The sequence below is a fragment of the Bactrocera dorsalis genome, chromosome 5 (genome assembly GCF_023373825.1).
Source record: "Bactrocera dorsalis isolate Fly_Bdor chromosome 5, ASM2337382v1, whole genome shotgun sequence".
Classification (NCBI taxonomy): domain Eukaryota; kingdom Metazoa; phylum Arthropoda; class Insecta; order Diptera; family Tephritidae; genus Bactrocera; species Bactrocera dorsalis.
Genome location: NC_064307.1, coordinates 28,994,969 through 29,019,013, shown reverse-complemented (window position 1 = coordinate 29,019,013; position 24,045 = coordinate 28,994,969). Strand labels below are relative to the sequence as shown.

The window sequence follows — 24,045 nt, the reverse complement described above, 5'->3', positions numbered from 1 at the left end:
ACTCCTTCATTTTCTTGTTCATCAGTTGATATTGATGGTCATTCATCATAGAATATTTTGTACTCAAAAATAGTTGAATGCACTTTATGTACTTGGCAAAGACAAGCCTATACTAAACTGTAATCATTATCTTTATGTGACATTTGGCACAGATGTCACTGACAATCATACCAAACTAAAAAATAAATATTTCAATAAATGGGTTTTCGCATGAATTTTTATTTAAAAAGTCGTAACTGTTTTGATTTGCGGCTTGATCACGTCGTCTGAATGGATGAAAGCACTCCGGCTATGGAGGTAAGAGGAAGACCTCCACTCTGTTGGATAGAAGGACCTGACTGCACTTGGAATCTAAAATGGCGCCTAACAGCGAAAAGGAAGGACGACTGGCGAGCTGTTATAAATTTGGCTATAACCGCATAAGTGGTGTTTACCCCAATTAAGAAGAAGTAAATTTGCGGGGAAACATCCTCTCGATTGCATTTTACTTTAATTCCAAAAGTAATTTCAACCAGTCCATCAGCCTCATTGTACCCAACTTCCACTTCTGGCTCTGGCTAACTTTATACCGGTAGACAGGGCGAAGTACTTGAACCTTATATTTGATTAGAAGCCAATAATATTTTTTGGAGTTTTTTTTTAGTAGAGTTCGCTCGATAAATTCAAAACTTTAGCACTTATCGTCTTCTATCATGCTCACACACGATGTCATTCTTCACCCATGGACACAGCTGCACTGCGGCTTAAACTGTTATTTAACTGGAAGTCCAAAGCAGAGACCTACTTAAATTCTAACTTTTCTTTGATTGCATTCTCCCTGCGGTTAGTTCTAGGCTACCTGTGAAGAATTTTTGGGCAAAGCCGTTACAGAAGAGGTCTGCGGGTTTTTCATGGTTGAATGACTGTTAGTAAGGAGGGTAGTAGGTAAAGTTGTACAGAATTACTGAATTCTCAGCTCACATCAACAATTTTGACCCATTCTATGGAACCATAGTATAGAACTTTTATCTAACCTAAATTTAATAACTTCTGTCGGATATATTAAATAATTATAAAAACAATTATAGAATTTATATATGTATTTATTGGATTGGATTTTTTAGTTCTTGCATTACATTTCAGGCTATTAGAAATTGTTTTAATTTTTTTCGGATTTACACATAATACTTTCATTTCAATAGTTAATTCAATAGAAAACGCAACAAAACTTTACAGTATTAAGAACAGTATTTATATAAACTTTTTCTACAAATTATTGTACAATTTTTCTAATATTCATGCTTCAATAAATTAGTCTAAATTAGAGTTCCCTTTAAGTATGTATGTGTGGCTTTTACATATGAGTCTTATGAAATGGTTTTGTAGACACACTGTTCGAATAGCTTGTGATTGATGAATGTATTTTCCTTTTCAAATATATATTGTATATGAGAGAACGTATGATATATATTTATGTATGGTATGTATGTATGGCTGTTTATTCTCGTAATCGATTATTTCTGCGGACCTGTTTATATATAGCACTAATATTGGCATTGTGTTTAATATTTATTTAAACATATCTTAATAATTTTATGTTCAATTCTTTCGTTTTCGATAAAGTCAGAAAAGTTTTCCAACATTACGGATTGCATAACAAAATTTCAGCTACATAACAAAAACTTAAATACAGAGTTAAGGAAATTATTATTAATTATTGTTTTATAATAATTATAATTGAAATATTTTACATATTTTCCAAATTCTTTTATTGAAGTTATATATTTCGTTATTTGTTTATCTCGTTGCAGCTCACCTCTACAAGTTTATGAGGATGGTCTACTGGGAGAAGGAAGGTATTAAAATACTGAATACTTTCATATTCAACTAACTTTGGATTAAGTCAAACGAATGCACCGATTCTGCGTTGCATCAAATTGATTCAACTAGTTTCACGAACTTCTTGTTCAAAGAATAACTCAGGATGAGTTAAGTCGGAAAGTAAAGTTGCCTTCCAAAGAGCGTAAAATAGTATTGCCCAAGCACAAGCACAGAGCACAGAGTTTTATTCTGCCTTTCGTGAGTGCAGAAAATGCACTAAGTTTTCAGAATGGTCACAATCAGTTTATATCCACTAAGTTTGCAATGTTTAAGATATCGAAAAACAATATGTGTATATAAAAGAAAGTTGAAAGAACACAAACTTTTGGCAAGTTTTCGAAATCATAGAATTATTCAAAAAAGGAGAATCGTTGGACATCTAAGTGCGTGTGCGATTTCTCAAAGGAGAACTTAGGGAAGATAGAGTCATGTTCTTTTACATACATATGTCTCAACCAGCTTACGACTTCCGGTCTTAGAACAAATATCTTCTGGGGAGCCAAAAAACATCCGCCTGAAGCAAGCTAAAGTGAATGAGCTGGGTTTAAGACCCGCCACATAAAACATGCTTCCCAGCCTCTCAAGCTATTGTAAACTGTACTATAATCACGTATCTCCATAAAAAAGAAGAAATTAAAATATAATTTGCGTTTTTCTCCACTAAGCTTCTACTGTTACTCTGCTAAGGTCGTAGCTTAGCTCACCACTTCACTAGCGCATTGGCTTAGCATAAATCAATGCGAATGAGCATTTAAGTTGCTGCATGGTGTTGAAAAACATTTATCGATGAATGCACAACTTTCTTTGGATTAACAAAGACTGAAGCTTTACAGTTTTTCAAAAACATGAGTCGACTGCTCAACCTCCATTTTGAGTTGTTTTAAGGTAAAATAAAGCATTAAGATTAGTAGCTGCCCCGGCATATTCGTCGATAGTTCAACCCTACGGCCTAACCTAACCTAATCTCAAGTTCAAAAATATTTGTTTTAACAGAAACTAATGATACTTCAATCCAATGGCCTAACCTAAGCTAACCTCAACCTTGAAAACAGCAGCATTCTATTTCAAAAGGAAAATTAATTATTATATTTGTTTTTGCTTTTCTGCTGCACATACATATGTATTTAATGAAAGAGTTTCTTGCCAAACTTAATTAGTTTGAATGCCATTCCCAACGCACGAGTCTAACTGAAAAATCTAACTTAACAATAAAAAAAAATCTATAATTAGTCTACTAAAATAATTAAATAAATTATAAATAGATATTTACTTAATATTAAAACAGCTCTACATATGTATATTTAAATATATATTAATATGAGTATATAACTGTTGGCAAATGAATATTTCACTGAAGGTACTTGGCTATTAAACTTTAAATTAACAATTGACTGCAGCAATTTTTGTTATTGTTTTTACTTTTCTTTAGCTATAATAATGCTTTTAATTCTCACTTATTGCATTTTCTTTCTTTGCTAACATTTTATTTCATTAGATTTACAGCATTTTAGCTATCATTTTGGTTTGTGTAATTACAAGTATCTATAAGTAAATGTTTAGGTGTACATAGGTATGTAATAGTATATGAGAGTATATAACTAACAAGCACATTTGTTGAAGTACATTCGTGATTTTTCTTATAACTACAGTGGTGCAGAAAATAATACTTTAATTTCTTATCGAATTCAAAGGCAAAAAATCAAATTTAATACTTCAAATTTTTGGCATGCCACTGCAGTTAGACGATTTGAATTCACTAATAAATAAGTATATGCAATATGTACTTTAATATATGTGGTACGAGTATTTTAAGTGTTTTTATACGTAATTATAAGTATTTGTGAATGCACTTAGAGTAAGTATAACATTTTCCCTAATAATAGTTCAATTCAAGTGGAGGTTTATGAAAGCGGGTCATATACATATGAGTATCTTAGAGTTCGTCGTTATATTTTATATAAGTTTACGTACATTTACCAAGGTGCAAAGTTGACACAACTGTGAAATTTCAGCGTACAATTATCTTCTGGCATTAAGGCTCTCCCATAATATTATATTTTTATTACAATTTCTAACTTCTTTTCGAAATCATAGCATGTGTGTGATACAAAGCATTTAAAGACCGAAAATGAATTAGATTACTTTACATGCAACTTTTTGAAGAAACTGAAGATCACCGGAATGTCAAGTTTTCGTTAGAAATCAGCGTACTTGCATTTCCACTTACTTGCCGGCTCCAACTCTACGGTGAGTACACATAATTAGCAAGTAAGTATATACATAATACATATATACTAGTATGTATGTCTGTATATTCATTCTACCTTCAGATTTGCTCCTCTTCTTAATGCTTACTCAATAATACTTTAATTGTCGCTTTTCCTTAGTGCATTTTTATTTCATTCGGTATGTTTATCTTTAAATGCAAGTATTGTTAATTTTTTTTTCTAATACTGTTTAAGCATTTGACTCCTTCAGATTTTGCAATCGTGCCAATTGATTGGAATCCAATTCCTCGGGTATGCTTGCACGTCCACCTACAACCTGTTTAGGTGCTTGAACGTCGTCGGCGCTTGGTTCGGCATTAATATCGGCAGATTGTGCGCCACCGGCAAAAGCGTCATCGAAATTCGCATCGAAGTTGGCTTCGAAATTTGCCTCGAATCCATCGCCAGCGTCAGCTACGCTACCTTTTTCGTTAAATGGGTCTTCGGCCTCTTGTAAGGTCTTTACTTCGGAGTCCGGATCCTGATCGGATGAATGTGTATCGTCTGCAAATATTTTTACATTGACTTAAGTTACTATTTCTGTACAGAAAATGAATTTAATTTTTGTTTTGAATTTCTTAGTAAAGTATAGAGTCTGTGCGGACAATGCCGCTTCGATTCAGGCCTTTGAGTAAACATCACGCGTGTCATTCCCCAGTTACCAGTCGAAATGCTCGAACGAGTCATCGAAAATCGAACTCAACGCATGTACCATCCAAGACATAGCCGCGGCCAACATTGGAAAGAGATAATATTCAAAAAATAAAAGTCAAAAAATGTTTTTTCGAAGATTTCCCATTAAATTTGAACCTCGACTTTAAGTGTAGCATGTTTTTAATCAACAATTTAAAACTTACTATGGTAGGTAAAAAAATCGTAGTAGGAAGTAATGATCAGTAAGTAATGAAATTACCTAACTTTTAACCCATAATGTTATTAACCTACAATCTTGCTCTTGAATACGACATTTTCTCGAAAAAATATACGTGGAGAGAATAATAGGTTAGGTAAGAGTCGGACAGTATCCAGTAAGAACCAGTACAATTGCAGCAAGATGATGATGCTAAGGGCAAGTAGTTTAGTAAATCTCCTCTGTTCTACCCACGTTCGTCAACTATCTGTCGGCAGAATCCTACCGAGTTCTACTAACTCATCACCCCAAGGCAGCGATAAGCCCTATTTCAATGGTTTCGTCATCACCCTTTTCGGGGGATTATTTCATCGCCCTAGGTGATGATATCCCCTCGCGAGAGACTGCGTATTGAAATAGGTTTCGAACTTCCCTCCCCCTAAAAATCCCCACTGGTAGCCGATATCCACCTCTCAGAAAGATAATTCCACCCCCTTATTTGGTCACAAAGATATTTGAGTGAAGAGGCTAAGGCGGGCGATTACGCACGCACAATTTACTCGTATTACGTTCAGCTTACCCTCATGATTCTCATTTTCATCAGCTGCTACTTGCACCACGGGTTTCGGTTCCACCTTTTTCTGTTTAACCGGCTTGTCGTCGCCGTTGCTGGCAGTTTTCGCTGTTGCTGCAGCTGCACTACCTCCATCACTCTCTCCTACCGGAGGGAAAGATTTATCTGTGCCGTCTTCAACCATTGGGGTTGCGGCAGTAACAATTATTTGTGCCATACCTAAATTTAGAGAATTACCTTCCTTGCTGGGTCCGACATTTAAAGCCGGCGGCGGCAGCGATGGTGGTGGATTACCATCGTCGCTGATATCGTCCTTTAAAAATAATTAAGAAAAATATTTTTAATTATGCAAGCATAGCAATAAGGGCCATTTTTTATTAAGATAATTTATACTGAAAATTTTTAATCATTACAAAATAAAGCTTGCTCCAATTACCTCCATTCCAGGCTCTTGTATGAGTACTGAGTGCGTTAAAGGAGAAAGGATTTCTTAATGTTAACATGTTTCAAGTCTGTTAAAAGAGCTTTTGCTAGTAAATTTATTTGTTTATTTGCGTATTTAGCAAAATTGAGAGGAGCAAAATTAACGGTAGCAGAACATGGTTTCTAACACACTACATTTACATTATGGAGATATATTGTGACATGTACATATAAAAAGAGCATAAGTAAAAATTGTTGTAATTCTTTACGTAAAATTTTAAGCTACTTTGCATACATATAGGTACATAGGTACTTAATTTGTATTTAAAGTTTGTCTATTTTATAAATTTATTTACGGTCATGTACCTGTCACAAATATATTGTATTCATACTTTATAGTTTTTAGAGTAGTATTTCACACATTATTTAAAAGGTAACTGTTATACTTATGGTAATGTAAACATTTAGAAAAAAACGTGCGCAAAATATAAAACGAATTATTTACGAAAAAATATATAAATAAATACTAATATAGAAACTACTTATGTATGTATTTTTTTTTTTGATTATTGAGCTGAATATATAATTTATTATCCCCGATTAAATTTTTCCTATTTCGAATATTTAAAAAGGAGATAAAATTTTTAGGTTTTATGCCCTACCCTTCGATACTCTAAGTTCAGTACTATATGAGCTTACTGATTGAAACACATTTTTTCAGTTTGGTAGACATATTATTGGGAGACCAGGGTATAAAATTCAAAAAAATCAAAAAATATCATAGTAAGAGGAAACCCGGACTGTTTATCCCGATTTGCGGCAAAACTAGAAATATTATAGAAAACAGTTATATGATAATGTTGCAGGTAATTAAAAGATTTATATCATAAAAACTCTAATTTTCAATCAAAAAATCTCAAGTGAAATTATAACTTTTTTAAGTCAATATTATAATAAAAATATTTACATTGCATTGCTTAAAAAACGCAATAACGCCTCCCTCATAGTTTGTCGAAAATCTAGATAAACCATTTTTAACCATTAAATATTTAATACCTTCCTTTTCACGACTTTAGGTTATTTTTTTATTTTTTTTTTCGTTTCCTATAGGTTTCATTCTACTATGGTTTTTTTCTTTGTCTATAATTTTCAAAGGCGTCTGCACTAATCTATGATATATGAAGGTTTTATTCGCCGCTACTTGATATTATTTCGAGATATTTTTAACACAAAATGTTGCTCAGTGTAGAAAAGTCACTTTTAATTTTAGGGAAAATTGTTCGATTTACAAGGTATAGTAACGGGTGTTTTTTAGACATATGATTTTCAAAAAGATATAAAATTATACGGTGAAAGACTCATAAAATCGATGCTAAAAAATCAACTTCTTTCAGTCGATGTGAAAGAGCTCGCATTTGCGTCGTGAAGAGTAATCCGTCTTTCGCGGTTGGCGGTAATCATCTCGGACTTATATGCATAGCCAGCAGACTTCAGTTAGCCTCAAAACTAAAAGTCCAGCGGTGTTAAGTCACACGATCTTGGAGACCACGCCACAAGCCCACGGCGCAAGGTAATGCGCCCACCAAAGGTTTTCTTCAATAAATTGATTGCTTCGTTGGCTTTGTAACATATTCAGCCACGAAAAATCGTTGCCCTTAGCAATATGAGCGACTTATTTTTGAAGAAATGTAAACTAATGATTGCCCACAGCATACCATACAGTGACTTTGAAGTAGTAACGGTGTATCAGCAATAGCTTGTGGTTTATCATCACTACGAATGCGGTATTTTTTATTAATATACTCATTTACATTCAGAAGTGAGCTTTTTCGCTGAACAAAAATTTCTTGTGAAATTCGGTGGTGCACATAATGTTCGTTCGGCTTCAATTCTTAACGTTTTTCCGGCTTAAGTTTGCTCATTATGAAATGGAGAATTAAACTGAGTATAAATCAAGTAGCAGCTGTCAAAATGACCAACTCAGAAAAAAATATTGCTCCTTGAAAATTACACGTCTAAAAAAAACTCTCATATCAATTAAAAAATAATTTAACTTTTTCTATGGCGCAGTATTAATGGCGTTTGGAGTGCACAATTGTAAGTTTCGGAAAGGTGGAGATTGTTTAGGTTTTTTGGGTGATTCTACAAATAAAATTTACCTATGAAGTAATATTAATCAATAACTGTTATAAAACTTTGTGATTTAAAATTCTAATTATATATACCGATCATGACAAGTTAAAAATATATGTTCGAAATTTATATTTAAGATATACAAACAAATATGTACACAATTAACATATATACCAATTATAACCTATTAAAAATTTATGTCTAATATTTTTACATTATTCAGAGGTAGAAATACTCAAACATAGTAGAAAATCAGTATTGAGTCACAATTTAGATATTTAGACTAAAAACTTTCAATTAAAGCAGTAAGAAAACAGTAAGAGTACAAGGACTGCCTACAGAGAGAAAATGTTAAATATTTATAATGCAAAACCCGAAGCAAACACTACGAGTATTTACCCTTTTTGATGCTGGCTTTATTACTTTGCACTTTTTTCAAATACAAAGTACCAATACGAGTATGATAAGTAATAAAATATATTTTTTTATCAAATATTTAAATGCACATTTGCTTAAAAAATTGTGTGAGCGTGTTATGTGAAGTGAACTTTGCCGTGTTGTTCGACTTATGCATAAAGAAACATTGCAAATTACATACACACAAACACATATGCAAGTGAATTTTGTAAATATTTATTTAGTGATATTGTGTTAATTGTGGCTATGCAGTGCGGGGTACAAATATTGATGCAAATTCGTGTACTGTGTAGCGGCAACTGAAAAAGCTTGATTACAAAACGCACACACACACACACACAAAACGGTATTATCAAATATGGAATATTCAAATACATCTGATTGTTTTGGAAAACAAATATCACTTAAAATGCCAACACTGTTTGATGAAAAGAAATATACACTTCACATTTTGTTTTCGAAAAAATTGGAAATAGGAAATTTTTTAGCACATTGTTAGTAAGATGGGTATCGTGGATTTTACCTCTAAAGATATTATAGAAGCAGGAGTATTCATAATATATTATAATATAATAAAATGAAGTTCAAATTTTTGTAGAAGTACTAAAGGAGCAGTGAAAATTTCATTAAGCATGCTTGAAGGATATACTAAATTACCTGGTGGAGGCATGCTGGGTGCGCCGCCGTTCGGTATATAGCCGCTGTCATCATCTAAACCAATAATAGAAACACAATAAATTAATAAAATGTATATGTAAAAAACGGGTGATCCAAGTAGAGGTCCTTTTTTCAATATCCTTATTTGTAAAATCACGCGTGAGTCGTGTCAAGCTGTCATGTTTTATTTTTTTTTGTTCAGCATGTAATCTTTATTTAGTATTGTTTGTTATTTCATCATGGAAAGACTTACGCTAAAACAACGAATTGTTCAATGGGCTTCTGGGCGTGGGCATTTATTATTGGATAATATTCGACCGAATACACCACGCCCAGTAAGCAGTGAAGAAAATACAGCAGCTAAGAGTGTACACGAAAGCCGTGGAGCCGAACTGGCGTATGGAACGTCTCGGTCCAGTTTACGTCGAGATCTTAAATTTAAAGAGTACAATATACAGCCTATGCAAGAACTGAAGTCGCTTAACCTTCTCAAGCGACATGGTTTGGGTTCTTGAAAAGCTCGAAGAAGATCCAACGATTTTTTGCCAAATTTTGTTAGCGATTATGCCCATTTCTGGCTCAAAGGGTACATTAACAAGCAAAATTGCCGTATTTGGGACGAAAAGCAACCTGAAGAAATTCAAGAGCTGCCATTTCATCCAGAAAAAAAGGTGTCGTGCGGTTTGTGGGCCAGCGGAAGCATCGGTCCATTTTTCATCGAAAATGATGCCGGTGGGGGCGTAACAGCCAAAGGCGACCGTTATGCTTGAAATTGAAGCTCGTGATCTCAGAGACATTTGGTTTCAACAAGACGGCGCTTCTTCCCACACATCGTATCAATTAATGGATTTATTGAGAGAACACTTCGGTGAGCAGATAGTTTCACATTTTGGGTCCGCCGATTGACCACCAAGATCGTGTGATATCACACAGTTAGACTTTTTCCTGCAGAGATATGTAAAATCTAACATCTATGCGGACAATCCCGCTTAGATTCAGGCCTTGGAGCAAAACATCACGTCAGTTACCGATCAGACTACTCGAATGACTCATCGAAAATTGGACTCAATGGATGGATCATCCGAGACGTAGCAGCTTTCAACATTTGGTAGAGAAAACCTTCAAAAAATAAATGCCTACGAATGTTCTTTCGAATGCTAATTAACATTCCCCATAAAATTTGAAGTTTCAGTTTTTTTTTTTAATAGGGAACCTCGAAATGGATCACCCTTTATAATGACAAACATATATTTAAGAGCTCCCAAGACTCGTACTCACCTGCAGTATCCTGCGATTCGAACATATCTTCAGTCAGTTCGTGAGCATACTCTGGCGGTAGTGCGGGTGCGGGTGGAAGCGCAAAACTCGGCGGTGCAGTCGGTGGTGGTGACTCATCGCCACCTTCCGACAACGGTTCACCATTCTCATCACACTCTTCAACTACCAACGATGGAAAATTACCAAATTTACCATCTAATTCACCTTCCCACCAGCCATCGTCTACGCCATGCGCCGTCTTTGTGACAATCTTAATAATTTGACCCTCTTCAAAGGTGAGCTCATCCTCGGCAGTCGCATCGTAGTCATACAAGGCTATGCAGTAGAGTATATCGGACTTCCGTTTCTGTGGCGCCATTATGACAGAGACCTGATCGGGTGACTGCATGGAATCCACGGTTTGATCTTCATTGTCAACGGTATAATCGACAGATGAGAATGAGATTTGTGAGCGCAATTGATTGCCTGAGCTACCGTTAACGGCAGTGTCCTGTTCGATGTCCAGATAATTGTGCGGCACATAGCCTTCCTCACCGCGATAATTACGTGCACGCAACCAGCCATCACCATCACCCTCGCCAATCACCTCTAGCTGTTCGTTCTCGACAATGGTCAGTTCGTCTGGATTTTGAGCCTAGAAAAAGCAGATTTTTCTTTTATAACCATATAATACATAACGAAATTTCTTACAGTGTAGCTATACAAAGCGGTGCATTTGAAAATAGCTTCCTTCGGTTCAGGAACAATGGATTCGTCTTTCTCCTCCTCTTCCTCAGCACCCCAGTTGACTTCAGTGGGATCATCCCAACCGGTAGTTGCGGCCATCATCGGAGCAGCAGCAATTGGTTCCGGTACACGTTCTTCCACATCTATTTTAATACACATATCATTTTAATTATAAACAGAAGTATAAAAAAAAAAAGTTAATAACGTTTGGAACATACCCTCATCACTGTCACTAAATGTCTTATCTCGAGACAACTCCTTCTCGACTTTAGACTTGGCAGCCACTCCTGCCTGCACACCGCCTGCGTCCTCTTTGTCACTGTCGTAGAATGAGTCCGAACTTGGATTTTCCTATAGATCAAAAAACAAAATTGAATTACTGTAGTTGTGATAGTAATAATATTTATTTTGTGTACTCACTCCTTGTCCAGAAGCATCTGTACGCATAGATATGGAACTGGCTGAGCGTGCCAATTCCTGTACGCCCATAATCTCTGCCTCCTGCACCCATTCGTCAACATTAATGCCACCCTCACGCAAACTTTGCAAACATGCCTCAGCCTTTGCCTTCTCCGTTTCAGAGCGGCGAATCAAATCCCTAAACTCTTCAATTTTCGTGTCCAAATCTGGTCCATTAGGATCGTTCGGATCACTGCGTTGTCCCGAATCTCGTAAAGACACACAAATGGCTAATTTCTTTGCGGCCTCTCGTATAGCCACGTTCTCCTTCACTACACGTCCCGCCAAATTCTTAGCCTCTTTCGTAAGTGTCTCCGATGCCGATTCATGTTCGGTGGTAATCTTTCTTATCGGATCGTTATCGCACGGTTCGAAGTCATATTGTATGTGTTGTTTTAATACTGGATAGAAGAGATAACAGCACTGTAAATTGTATTCGCGCGTCAATTGCTGTGCTTGATCACGTATTTTGCCGAACGAATTCTGTGTGGCCGAACAGGTGAGCAATTCGGTGCGGCCCATCAGTGTCAGGTACTCGGCTACTCGTTCAAATACATAATTCTCCATAGTGGTCATCGTTGTCTGCAGATCGACTGTGAAGTAACGATTCTGATGTGCATTTGCTGCGGCCAAACTGAGTATGTAGTCATTGCGTGCGCCCGTCGATTTCTCCTCCAACAATTCTTTGCGTGATGTAACACGTGCACTATTCTTTTGCAGCGAAGTGATCGATTGGAAGAATGAACCCTTCTTTTTCTTCAGTTTCTCTTCAATATCTCGTGCTTTATCGCGCACATCGTGTGCGCAATGCTCCTCGTCGAAATATTGCTTTTTTGTCTTATCGACGTCGGATACGCTGAGATGCAACTCCTTTTGTACATTCACTATCTGTGACAGTGACTTTTTGGAAATGGCCAATTTGTAATCGCGCAGCACTTTAGCTTCGTCAGCAATCTGCTGCTGGAACACTTCGATAGCTGCGAGTCGTGCGCGTGCTAACTTCTCATTCTCTTCAAGTACCGTACGCCAAACGCTCCACATATTCCTGTTCGTAGAAAATTTCATAATTTAATTTTGTTCTTAAGTATTATTAATCATCAAATTATTAACTGATTGAAGAGATTGGCGACAATTATAATTTGTAATTACATCAATAAGAAATATTTTGAAGAGTTAATTGCCAATGCTATGATATTTTTTTGATAAGAATACATACTGTCTATCAGTAGGTCCGCCACAAAATATACCAATGGTACAACTATATAAACGGTTATCATAGAGTTGTACCATTTTTGTAAGGGCTCTGCTATATTTTCTTAACCCACCATTTTTTACTTGTATGTTAGATATTTATATCTTAAAAAGTCTAGAATAAGATAGCCATGAGCTTTGTACCACCCAAAAGGAAACTTCGGAGATCATACAACATATACATATGTATGTATATATAAATGATCAGCATTATGAGCCTAGTCGATTCAGCCATGTCCGTCTGCCTGTTTCTCTGCATACACGCGATCTAGTCCCTCAGTTTTTATATTATCAATCTGAAATTTTAACACTTGTCTTTTCCCCCAAGAAGCTCGAATTCGGCGAAATTTCGTCGAAATCTCCGATATCGGCGGACTACTGTCATACACACTGAAGGAAGAAATATGTATGTGTTCTTGAATGGAAATTTTTTTAATATGAGGAGATATCTTTACGTAATTTTGTATGGAATATTCTCCAATAAAACGGTACAATTGCCGAAGAAATAGTTTAGATCAGCCTATTATAGCATATAGCTTTCTTAAAAACTGATCCATCAAAATCAAGATCATTTACTGTCTTTATACAATCAGAAATGCCCCTATGAGGAGTAAACGGAGTATTTGGACAATTTTTGAACACAAAATCAGTAAATAAAGAACATTTAATAGTGGTAGTAAAAATAGTTTTTGTCGCCTTTTCGATTCCGAGATTTTTTGAAAATTTCTGGAAGCTAGACTATGACTACGTACAAAAGAAGCAGACGAAGGCGGCATACAGTTGTATCAAAACGCCACAATGACAACTAGCAAAGAACTATTCAAAATATAGTTATTCCACATAGTGACATCATTCGTCATTTGTCATACTATTTCACCACATTTGATGTTTCATAGTTCATAAATCCATGCGAATAAGAATTATTCAAAATCAACAACTTTCATTGTCATTACTCAGAGTGAATCAGTATTGGGTCGATAATATTTGAAGTCCTTTAATTTATTTTCACAGCATCGAGCTTCACCCGCTTTTACAGTTCAAATGTCCAAGCATCCTACCTAAAATAAGCAGCAACTCTTCTTCCTTTATTTTTGCTTACCCGTATATATTTCATACCTACATACTTATGTGTTTACAAACCTTCACATGAAAGAGCAACTTAGGTGAAGGATGTTGATACAAATACTTGTACAAATACAGATGTATGTAGGTGGCAATTCGCAGTATCTACGACAAAGCACCCAGTAAGAAAAAGAAATAATTTGTGCTCTAAAGCTTAGGAAATTTGATTGATGACTTTTTAAATGAATATCGAATGTGTAAGAACAATGTCCTTTAACCTTGTTTAAAGCTTTAAAAGCCTGCTTCCTGATTGAATATAATTTTTTAAATTTGTTTACATTTTTTTTTTACTTCCTCATATACTTGTAAACTATTTTACGTTCAACAATAAGAAAAAGCACCAACACGAATTGAATCCTACCTAACCTACACTGAGCACTCTGTGTCACATAATACATAGTATAATATGAGCAGCATATGGTACTATATATTTGTAGTGCGTCAAGGTCAAGGATATCAATTGAGTGGCGTTAGTAAAAACAATGGACAGCACTTTTATAAATATTTTAACACTGAAAACAATCAGAGCAACACAAAAAAAAGTTGTACACAGTGCAGAAACATTTGTTGAAGGAAGGACAGCTCAATTAGCATCAACACTTACTTATATGTATGTACACATGTTAATTATATTTTCCAATGAGTATAGGAGGCCGATTCGATAACTTCTCAGCCTACAAAGAAAACAAACATTTCGGAGAAATAGCGAATTAGTCTCTTTTTCAGTTCAATCCACTTGACCAAGAGATGCTCCAACTTATGTAGGGCATCAATTTTTAAAACAAAAAGTGTACATATTTTTAAGTTGAAAGCAGCAGCAGTTCGTAGCGTACTTAAATAATTTGACTGCGGCAACAGTGTTGTTATGTTGGGAAAAACTTTTTTTCGTCAAATCCTATCGTATCGACCTCTTTCTCATGTGCAATATTTCAAGCAACCTACCCAGTACTCTCCCTCAGTTGAAACGACAATCCACTAATGCGAGATCATGAACCTTTATCACATTATTTTCCGTGGTAGCCGCTTTCGGTTACAGCTTGGTGTAGCTCAACAGCCGAAGTGCGACTACGTGGAAATTCTATAAAACAATTTTTAAGGTAGACGTCGCGGGAGAAGAGTCATCTTGTACGGCAGCAAAGTACTCAATGATTGCACTACGCGATTTCCCCTATAAAAACTAAAATGAAAACACCAACCTACACGCCCGCTTCCAGACGCGGATCTCAATCAATTTGAAGTTGGTATTAAGTATGTACGAGATAGTAAATCTATTCGCTTATTTGTGTTACCTTGCCATAGTATTACGTTCACAAGTATTGAAGCAATGTACTTTTCTCGCCGCCCTCGTATGTACACATATTGTACATAAATATAGTTACTAAACTATTGTAGTTCACTAGTTTAAGTCTTCAAATGAAAACAACTAGAGGTTATTACTTTACTCTCTACTTACCATCTCTCCTCCATTCCTTCCATTTTTATATCTGGTATATTTGGTATTTTTTTGTTCAAATACTGCGAGGAGATCTTCAGCAACGATTCGCTGTAGGATTTCTCAATGGCGGAGCGTTTGATGGTGAACTGTCGTATGTCCTCGAGCAAATCGCATTCATGTTGATTCTTTAATTGCAATTTGGCCACTTGCTCTGTGTGTAAATTCTTTAAGAATTTCACATAATTTCCCTGTGAAAAAGAAAATATTTATAAATGTTAGAGCGTGCGATGAGCATTAATTTGAATAGAGGCACGTACATGAAAAAAAGCATTTAAGCATACGGACATGTTTACGAGTATAATATGTAAAAGCAATATAATTATATATACATGTTCATAAATAATAAAAGCGCTTATTCAGGCAGATTTCATTACAAGTGCAGTAGCAAATCAGATAAAGCAAGAACATGCTAAATATTCGTATTTATACAAAATGCGTTAATGATAATATAGAAAAATAACATACGATATATTCTTATTTACTTAAGCGGTTAGGGGTAGTCAGAATTTTCAAAAAAAAATAATTTTTTTTCGCATTTTCGTTAAGTGTTTTATCTTAAAAATATTCTCTGAAAATTTCACGTTGATCCGTTAATTAGTTTTTGAGTTATTCGACAAATAACGAAGAAAGCTCGGGCATTCCAAAGCGCTAGTGTGTAACTTTAACGCGTTTTTCTCAAAACTATGTTTTTTGAACCGGTGACAACTGCAACTCGAAAACCGCTCAGTAGATTTTAATAAAATTTATACAGCTTTTAGAATACATAATAAACTCGGGCCTGATCGAAGGATTTTTATTTTTTCGAAAATTTCGATTTTTTAAGACCAAGTAACTGTTCATTTTTTTCCAAAAATTTAGAAAATAATTTCCTGAGGCCGCCATTTTTTTAATTTTTGAAGAAAATCAGGTACTTTTGATGGCATCTATCGGAGAAATGGCTGGGTGAATGAGATGCGTTTTTTCACTGGCGAACACGATTTCTCATGTTTGGATCATCTGAAACACAAAAACCCAACTTATTCTTAAAACGTACGTGAATGGTTATAGTCTCTCATGAAAAATTTTCACAAATCGGTTGTGTAGTTCGACCGGAATCATGTAAAAAAAAATGTTTGAAGAAAGATTACCCTACTGATCCCTTAATTAATAATTGATAACATGGAAAATTTGGATTTTCCAAATATTTTTAAATATTGTTCCTCATGTTGTAAGACTACTTCATATTTTATATTGTACTCTGCTCTACGAATCTGAAGGAAAAATTTGCGACCGATGAGCTAAGAGGTTCGTAAGGTATTTGAAGAGTTCTGATTACGATTTTGAGTTCAAAAATTTATCATACCAGAAAATGGAAATGCTTAGGAAATTTGTACTTTTACTTTCGGTTTTAGCAACCTAAAAGTACCAGCGTTTGACATAGGTTTCGTAAATGGAAATCTACTTTAACAAATTTACTTGAATTTTTAAACCATGTACCATTGGGTTTTAGAGAACACAAGCATAGAGTTGTTATACAAGTACGAGAATGCACTGACTTTAGCAAACCTTTCGATAAAGTAAACCTCTCGACGCTCGTACATTAACTTGGCCGTCTGGGCTTTCAACCAAGATTGCTTCAATAGAACACAACGAGTGATATTTCAGTGTAGCCAGTCATATTGGTCCAATTATGTTCTTCTTATTTATTAACGATATCTCTTCTGTCATAGAGTTCTCAAAAATTGTAATACGTATACCATATGATTTTTAAATCATAAACTTCAATTAATGAAAGGTGTCTATCTTCTACAAACTTAAGCAATTTGGTTGCTTGGGGCGATAGAAATGATTTGCCATTGCTTCTCAAAAAATGTATTACAATGTTCTTTCTCGTAGATCTGGGCTCCAAAAGTCATTGGAAAGCCTTCAGCAGCAATGATGTTGTCGAAAGTATAGAAATCGGTACCCTTGGAAATGAATGGGAAGTTGAAACATCTAAGTCAGAGTTATTTTCACAGAATCATGAAGGAAAACCCCGGGGAATACTTAGTTAGTCAATAATTTTCTAGATAACCATAAAGCCCTAAATTTTTAAAAAATTGTTTAAAATAATCTGACCAACTTTCAGGTTCTATGTAGCAGCAAATATGCGCACCAAACATGTTCAAAGAGACCTGTTTACAGTACTCTTTTTGAAAGAAATTTAGCCTAGTCAAGCAAGAACGCATTTCATACCCAAAATATTCACCAAATTAATTCGCGCTCATATTTGCGACAGTAATTAAGGATCGTCCTATGAACTTAGCAAAATATATTTTTTTGAAAAATCATTTACCCTTTGAATTTAATTAGAATTTCCTGGAGCTTTTTAATTCCAATGTAAAATGAAAATAACAAGGATTAAAAAATAGATGGTCAAGCATTGTGAACACACATTCTAACTATATCTAAAATCGATCGTATATCCAGTGCAATAAAACCATTTACCGATTTTTCGGAATCTCCTTTAGATGAGACAAGATGTGATGATGAACTCAATTTATATACTTAGCAATATGAATAATATTTACCAATGACATTTTGATAAATACAGGTCAGCATCATTTAGTGAAAATTCTACTTCACTTTCAAAAAACTACAGTACAAGTTTGCTTAAAATTTTATGTGTTTTCATTCAATCACAACTACGAAATCGTTGAAAGTTTTACAGAAGTGTTTTTGAGAGTACATTTTATCACAAACTCAAGTTGAATAGCACAAAGCAGGGCATGGAGTCATTGAAAACTTGTCTAACGCAACTCAACGATCCCTTCTTATAATTAAAAATGCCATAACGTCCATTTTCAGTGATGAACAGAAGTTCAATCTAACGGGTGATTTTTTGAGGTTAGGATTTTCATGCATTAGTATTTGACAGATCACGTGGGATTTCAGACATGGTGTCAAAGAGAAAGATGCTCAGTATGCTTTGACATTTCATCATGAATAGACTTACTAACGAGCAACGCTTGCAAATCATTGAATTTTATTACCAAAATCAGTGTTCGGTTCGAAATGTGAAAATCCGCTTTTTTATCGACAAATTTTGTTCAGCGATGAGGCTCATTTCTGGTTGAATGGCTACGTAAATAAGCAAAATTGCCGCATTTGGGGTGAAGAGCAACCAGAAGCCGTTCAAGAACTGCCCATGCATCCCGAAAAATGCACTGTTTGGTGTGGTTTGTACGCTGGTGGAATCATTGGACCGTATTTTTTCAAAGATGCTGTTGGACGCAACGTTACGGTGAATGGCGATCGCTATCGTTCGATGCTAACAAACTTTTTGTTGCCAAAAATGGAAGAACTGAACTTGGTTGACATGTGGTTTCAACAAGATGGCGCTACATGCCACACAGCTCGCGATTCTATGGCCATTTTGAGGGAAAACTTCGGACAACAATTCATCTCAAGAAATGGACCCGTAAGTTGGCCACCAAGATCATGCGATTTAACGCCTTTAGACTATTTTTTGTGGGGCTACGTCAAGTCTAAAGTCTACAGAAATAAGCCAGCAACTATTCCAGCTTTGGAAGACAACATTTCCGAAGAAATTCGGGCTATTCCGGCCGAAATGCTCGAAAAAGTTGCCCAAAATTGGACTTTCCGAATGGACCACCTAAGACGCAGCCGCGGTCAACATTTAAATGAAATTATCTTCAAAAAGTAAATGTCATGAACCAATCTAACGTTTCAAATAAAGAACCGATGAGGTTTTGCAAATTTTATGCGTTTTTTTTTTTAAAAAGTAATCAAGCTCTTAAAAAATCACCCTTTAGATGGCCCTGATAGTTGCAAAAGATATTGTAGAGATATGCGGCAAGATCGGCGATACTATTTTAAGCGAGGGTTTGTTTGGCGGTGGCAGTGTGATGGTATGGGCTGTGTTCAGCTATAGAGGAAAGTCATCTATGTGCTACATCTCTACCCGAGTGAATGCTTAAATGTATGTATGTGGGTCTCCTTAAAAGTGAGTTAATAGAGTTGGTGGCAATTTGTGTGGCAACGACTGGACTTTTCAAAGGACAATGCATCTTTACACGCTGCTCAGGTCATTAAATCCTTCTTGACAGAGCGAAAAATACCTGTATTGGACTGGCCCGCCTTAAGTCCGGACTTGAATCTGATTGAGGGGTGTTCTCTCTGCCAAAGTGTTCCAGAACGGTAGACAGTTTGAAACAGCAGGAAACCTTAACAAGGCAATATACCAAGAATTGGCCAATATTAATCCAGCCAACCTTAAGAAAACACATGTTGCACATACTTGTATAATTCTTTGTATGAGATCGCGATAACATCGAACCACTTAAATAAACAGTGCTCGAAATCGTTTTTAGCATTAAGGAGATAGCAGAGAATCTCAACATCACCAATTTGGTTATTGCTTTGTGTATGAAGGATGTCAATGCTAGACTCGTACCAAAAAACCTGAATGTGCCATCACAATTTAGTATATTTGTGACTGACTTTTTGGTCAAACACGAAACGAAAGACGCGAGCTGAGTATTGACTAGATTTGGCTCACTGTGACTTTTTCCTACTATTGACCTAATATATAAAAATCGCCAGACAAACTGTTCGCGTCGTAAACAAACACACACTAATTGACATTTGTAGGTCAAACATTCTCATGAATGTAAATAACAGTTGTACCAAGATAGCAACAAAATATTTATCGATTTGGCTTGTACGCGCAGTTTAAATGTACCACTTCTGGTCAAGTTTGATCTTGAGGGTATAACAAAGTGTATGATAAATACTATTAAAGTGAGGTGTGATTATAAAGTTTTGAAAGATATTGCGGAGTAATTATGGATTACTTGATTCTACAAAAGCAGCTTCATTATGATCGATTAATGAACGCACACTTCAATGCGTATACTTCATAATAACATTATAACTGGAACTACAATTTTACTAAAGTTACAAATTGAAGGAAATGTGAAGAGCTAAGTTGTTATATGTTTGGTTGCTCTCCACAAACCCATTTATGCTAAATGTTTATATTTAATGAATGTAACTATATAGATGATAGTCCCGCGATTAGCCTGTGGCTTACCTTTTCCCGTTAGTTCATTCACTTTTGATTCGGTGGCAAAATTAAATATACACCTACAAGGAGCGGAATTATTTTAGCTTACAGTCGTACTCTTAACTAACCATAAATTATAGAACTGAAATAAAATACGAATCGTCGTAAAATACGTTAATTGACAGTGTATGAAACAATAAGTTTGTTCATGGGGTTCATTTATCAATAAATAATGAAATTTTCGAAATATTCAGGTCCTATAGTTGCACTGTACCATTTTTCTCTTTTTGAAACAACCTTAACGATGAGCGTTTGTAATTTGCCGGTCTTACTGGCTTAAATCTATTTTAATAAGATTTTGACCCATTTTAATGTAGTGGATAATGCACATTTTCAGAGAGGTGGAGCAGAGTATCGGAGAAGTCCCGAATAAATTGGACTTGTTGATGTGGACAACCTTTGATTCCAATAAGACGACGCTATGACATGCTATTCAACCAACGAAATAATCACTTTATTGGCAAAAATTTAGGTGAGCGCATTATCTCGCGTCAGCAGATGAGCCTGAGAGCATTGCAGCCTTAGAAGAAACATTGGGTATGTTATTGCTGCAAAAGATGGTCGAAATTGAAATTCTCGGATGGAATTTACTGGAACCAGCCGCGGCGGTCATTTGCACGAGACATAAGACAAACCTTTACCCTTATAACTGGTGATCCAAGAAGAGGTAGCTTTTTGAATAGTATTTTTTGGAGATCACGCGTGTATCGTGTCAAGCTGTCAATTTATTTTTGTTCAGTATTAAACAACATTCACAAATCGATCAACTTTATTAAGAAAATTCACGTTTTGCAAAGAATATGTTTCTCACGTCGCTTAACTTATTGACAACATAATCGGCATACTGAGCGTAATTGGAAACACCATCACCTATCTTGAGGACTGACGTATATGTAACGACTTGGCGCATTTTACATTCTAAAGTCTATGCGGGCAATCCCGCTTCCATTCCAGCCTTGGACCAACACATTACGCGTGTCATTTGCTTGTTACCTGTCGAAATGCTCAAACGAGTTATCGAAATGTGAACTCAACGGAAGGACCAACATAAACGTAGCCGCGGCCACAATTTGAAAGAAGTAATCTTCCAAAAATAAATGAAAAATAATGTTCTTTCAAATTATAATAAACATTCCCCATTAAATTTGAAGTTTCTGTGTTTTTTCTTTAAACATGTCTTTTATTTCTTTCAGAAAGCTACACGTCTAAAAATATTCTTTACAACGCAAGATATAGATTACTAAAGTCTTCTATAGGAATAATTATGGATTTATTTTTATTAGACCTTATACTTTCCGCTAATTAATTAAAAAGTGCATATAAAACGTGAAAATTATATTTTTTCTATATATTCTATATAAACATAAGTGTTGTAACTAGAGTGGAAGAAATAATTGCAGAAAAATAAACGCGTGGGTGTCTACTTTAGCGCCTTCTCGTCTGGGTACAAATCAACTAAACACGGAACATTAAATGACAACATCGAAAATGTTAAAAAAAGGGGGGAATAAACAGTACTCTACAAAACAACACACACATTAACACGAGTGAAACGTACATTTTAATACACATACATAAATTTTTTCGGCCAAATTCATGGGGGCGGAACTTACCTTACGTGGCGGGGGCTGCATTTTCGAGTGTGTTTGCTTTGAACTGCACTCAGCGCAACCACTTCAAGATAGATTTGGAAAAATATTACTCTAATTGTTTATTTTTTTTTTTTTGTTTCGATATTGCGTTAGTGACGCAGTTGATAGATTACGTTATTTTACTTTTTACCCTTAGCAAACGACTATTTTCAATTAAAATGCGGACATATTAGCTATATGGAATATCGAAGGAAAAAGGAAATGAAAATCATAAGGAAATAAGAAAATAAAGAGTAGTAATGGCACACAAATATTCATAGCTTAGCAGAAAGCAATATGATTAGTTTGTTTGTTGTTGTTTCGTTTTACTTTGCTTTTTGGTTAAGAGAGGCACAAGGCACTAGAAGTATGAGTGAGTACAATCACACAAACTATGTAAAAAGGATATACTGCGCGATAGGAAATTTTCGAGTTATTATATAAGCACATGTATCTGACGGCAAATGCGGGCAGAGGCGCGTATACTGGAGCGCTTATGCGAAATTGGAAAAAATATTGAACTAGCAATGTAGCATAGCACTAAAAAGCACTTCACATACACACTTTATGTAATGAGCTGAAAAAGAGATTTAAAACTGTATATTGAAACACCGCTGTTTCGTTTCTTTAGCATAGTTTACATGCAAATATCCAATTTCTCGATTTTTTCGACAAAATAATGAATTTTCTTCAAGCACATCAGCAAAAGTATCGCACAAGCATTTAGTTTAAATACGTCGTACAAATATACATATTTATATAGGAGCATAAAATAAATTTCATTTTCATTGGATTCGCACTAAATAATTAATGACTTCACATTAGCAGGCAAAATTGCGTTTATTTAATATATAATATTGTGCTAACACTTTTCTTCGACATATCCACTTCGTTGTGTTGTCGTTTTTTCATTTAAACAAATTGCTTATAATATTCGTAACACTATAGATTTTCACACTTTTCAGCACCACTTCTGTTAAATATTATAATTTCTTAATAATAATAAAATTTTTCACCAATTTTAGCAAATTTTTCAGCGAAAAACACGGTCGCGCAGTCTGAAAATATCTGATTTTCCTGCGAACTTATCGATTTCGTGTGGTTGCGTTGAAAATTTCTTTTCAAATTTCATCTTCCACTTTTCTCATTGGAAGTCGTCACACACAATCATTCATATGTATGCTCACAATTAAAATAGCTCTACGTTTAGGTACTTCCTGGTCGTTTGGCAGACTAACCGACTGAATGACAGGCTGATACACTCAACTCCCGTATAACAGCGAAATTCCACAGCAATTGGCAGTTAGTAGAAATCATTCATTCATATGACAACTGGAAGCAAATAGTTGGGCTTCCAACCTACACTCATGTGAGGGCATGCGCACTGCATATATCCTTTGCACACCGATTTTCTCTCGTATTACGCTCTGTATTATCAACTACTGCTTTGCTCCTTCCTGAATTTGTTTTCACTTTCATTACTTTGACTATTTATAGTAAGCGCCACCAGCTGCAAGTATTACCAATATTTTTCAATGTTTGTTGTTTGTATTCTAGCGCTTATCGCGTTGTCATCAAGTTGCCATAAACTTGGTTGCGTGACGATGAGGTAATATTTGTTACGATAATTATCGTACATGGTCAGCAGCTGCGGAATTCTATTGGCTGATTTATAGACTACTTATAAACAAAACGTTCATGCATAGAGGTCATTGTATCGTCAATGCAATTAAAAACGCAGTATCAACGTTCACTAAAACCACAACCTTATTATTACTTTTTTTTAACAGCGAAG

General features: G+C 35.3%; 1 protein-coding gene across 17 annotated transcripts; it reads right to left on the bottom strand.

Annotated features, from left to right (window-relative positions):
- Nucleotides 1-1,061: 1,061 nt before the first annotated feature.
- Nucleotides 1,062-24,006, bottom strand: LOC105225019 (protein nervous wreck). 17 transcript variants are annotated; one of them, XR_007422802.1, is made up of 12 exons: nucleotides 23,118-23,482; nucleotides 15,471-15,700; nucleotides 11,606-12,689; nucleotides 11,404-11,536; nucleotides 11,150-11,328; nucleotides 10,460-11,093; nucleotides 9,182-9,235; nucleotides 8,507-8,536; nucleotides 5,988-6,013; nucleotides 5,558-5,864; nucleotides 2,886-4,631; nucleotides 1,062-2,814 (listed from the first exon to the last, which is right to left on the bottom strand). XR_007422802.1 is itself a non-coding variant. In XM_049457014.1 (12 exons), the coding sequence occupies exons 2-12, from the start codon at nucleotides 22,251-22,253 to the stop codon at nucleotides 4,318-4,320; spliced, it is 3,012 nt and encodes a 1,003-aa protein (XP_049312971.1). In that variant the 5' UTR covers nucleotides 22,254-22,444; nucleotides 23,774-24,006; the 3' UTR covers nucleotides 1,062-4,317. The 17 variants fall into 17 exon arrangements, 15 of the variants coding, with proteins under 15 accessions (XP_049312971.1, XP_049312968.1, XP_049312970.1 ...); XR_007422803.1 differs by having other exon boundaries at nucleotides 1,062-4,102; nucleotides 4,185-4,631; XM_049457014.1 differs by lacking the exon at nucleotides 23,118-23,482 and adding exons at nucleotides 22,233-22,444; nucleotides 23,774-24,006 and having other exon boundaries at nucleotides 1,062-4,631.
- Between the last annotated feature and the right edge of the window lie 39 nt (nucleotides 24,007-24,045).

Bases quoted from the DNA above. Each gene is read 5' to 3' on its own strand.
- LOC105225019 (XM_049457008.1), bottom strand. From the start codon at position 23,162: ATGAAAAAACGACAACACAACGAAGTGGATATGTCGAAGAAAAGT. The intron at 11,537-11,605 runs GTGAGTACACAA...TTTGATCTATAG, and splicing joins CAGATGCTTCTGGACAAGGA to GAAAATCCAAGTTCGGACTC. The intron at 8,537-9,181 runs GTAATTTAGTAT...ATTTGAAAAAAG, and splicing joins ACCCAGCATGCCTCCACCAG to TGCAAAGTAATAAAGCCAGC.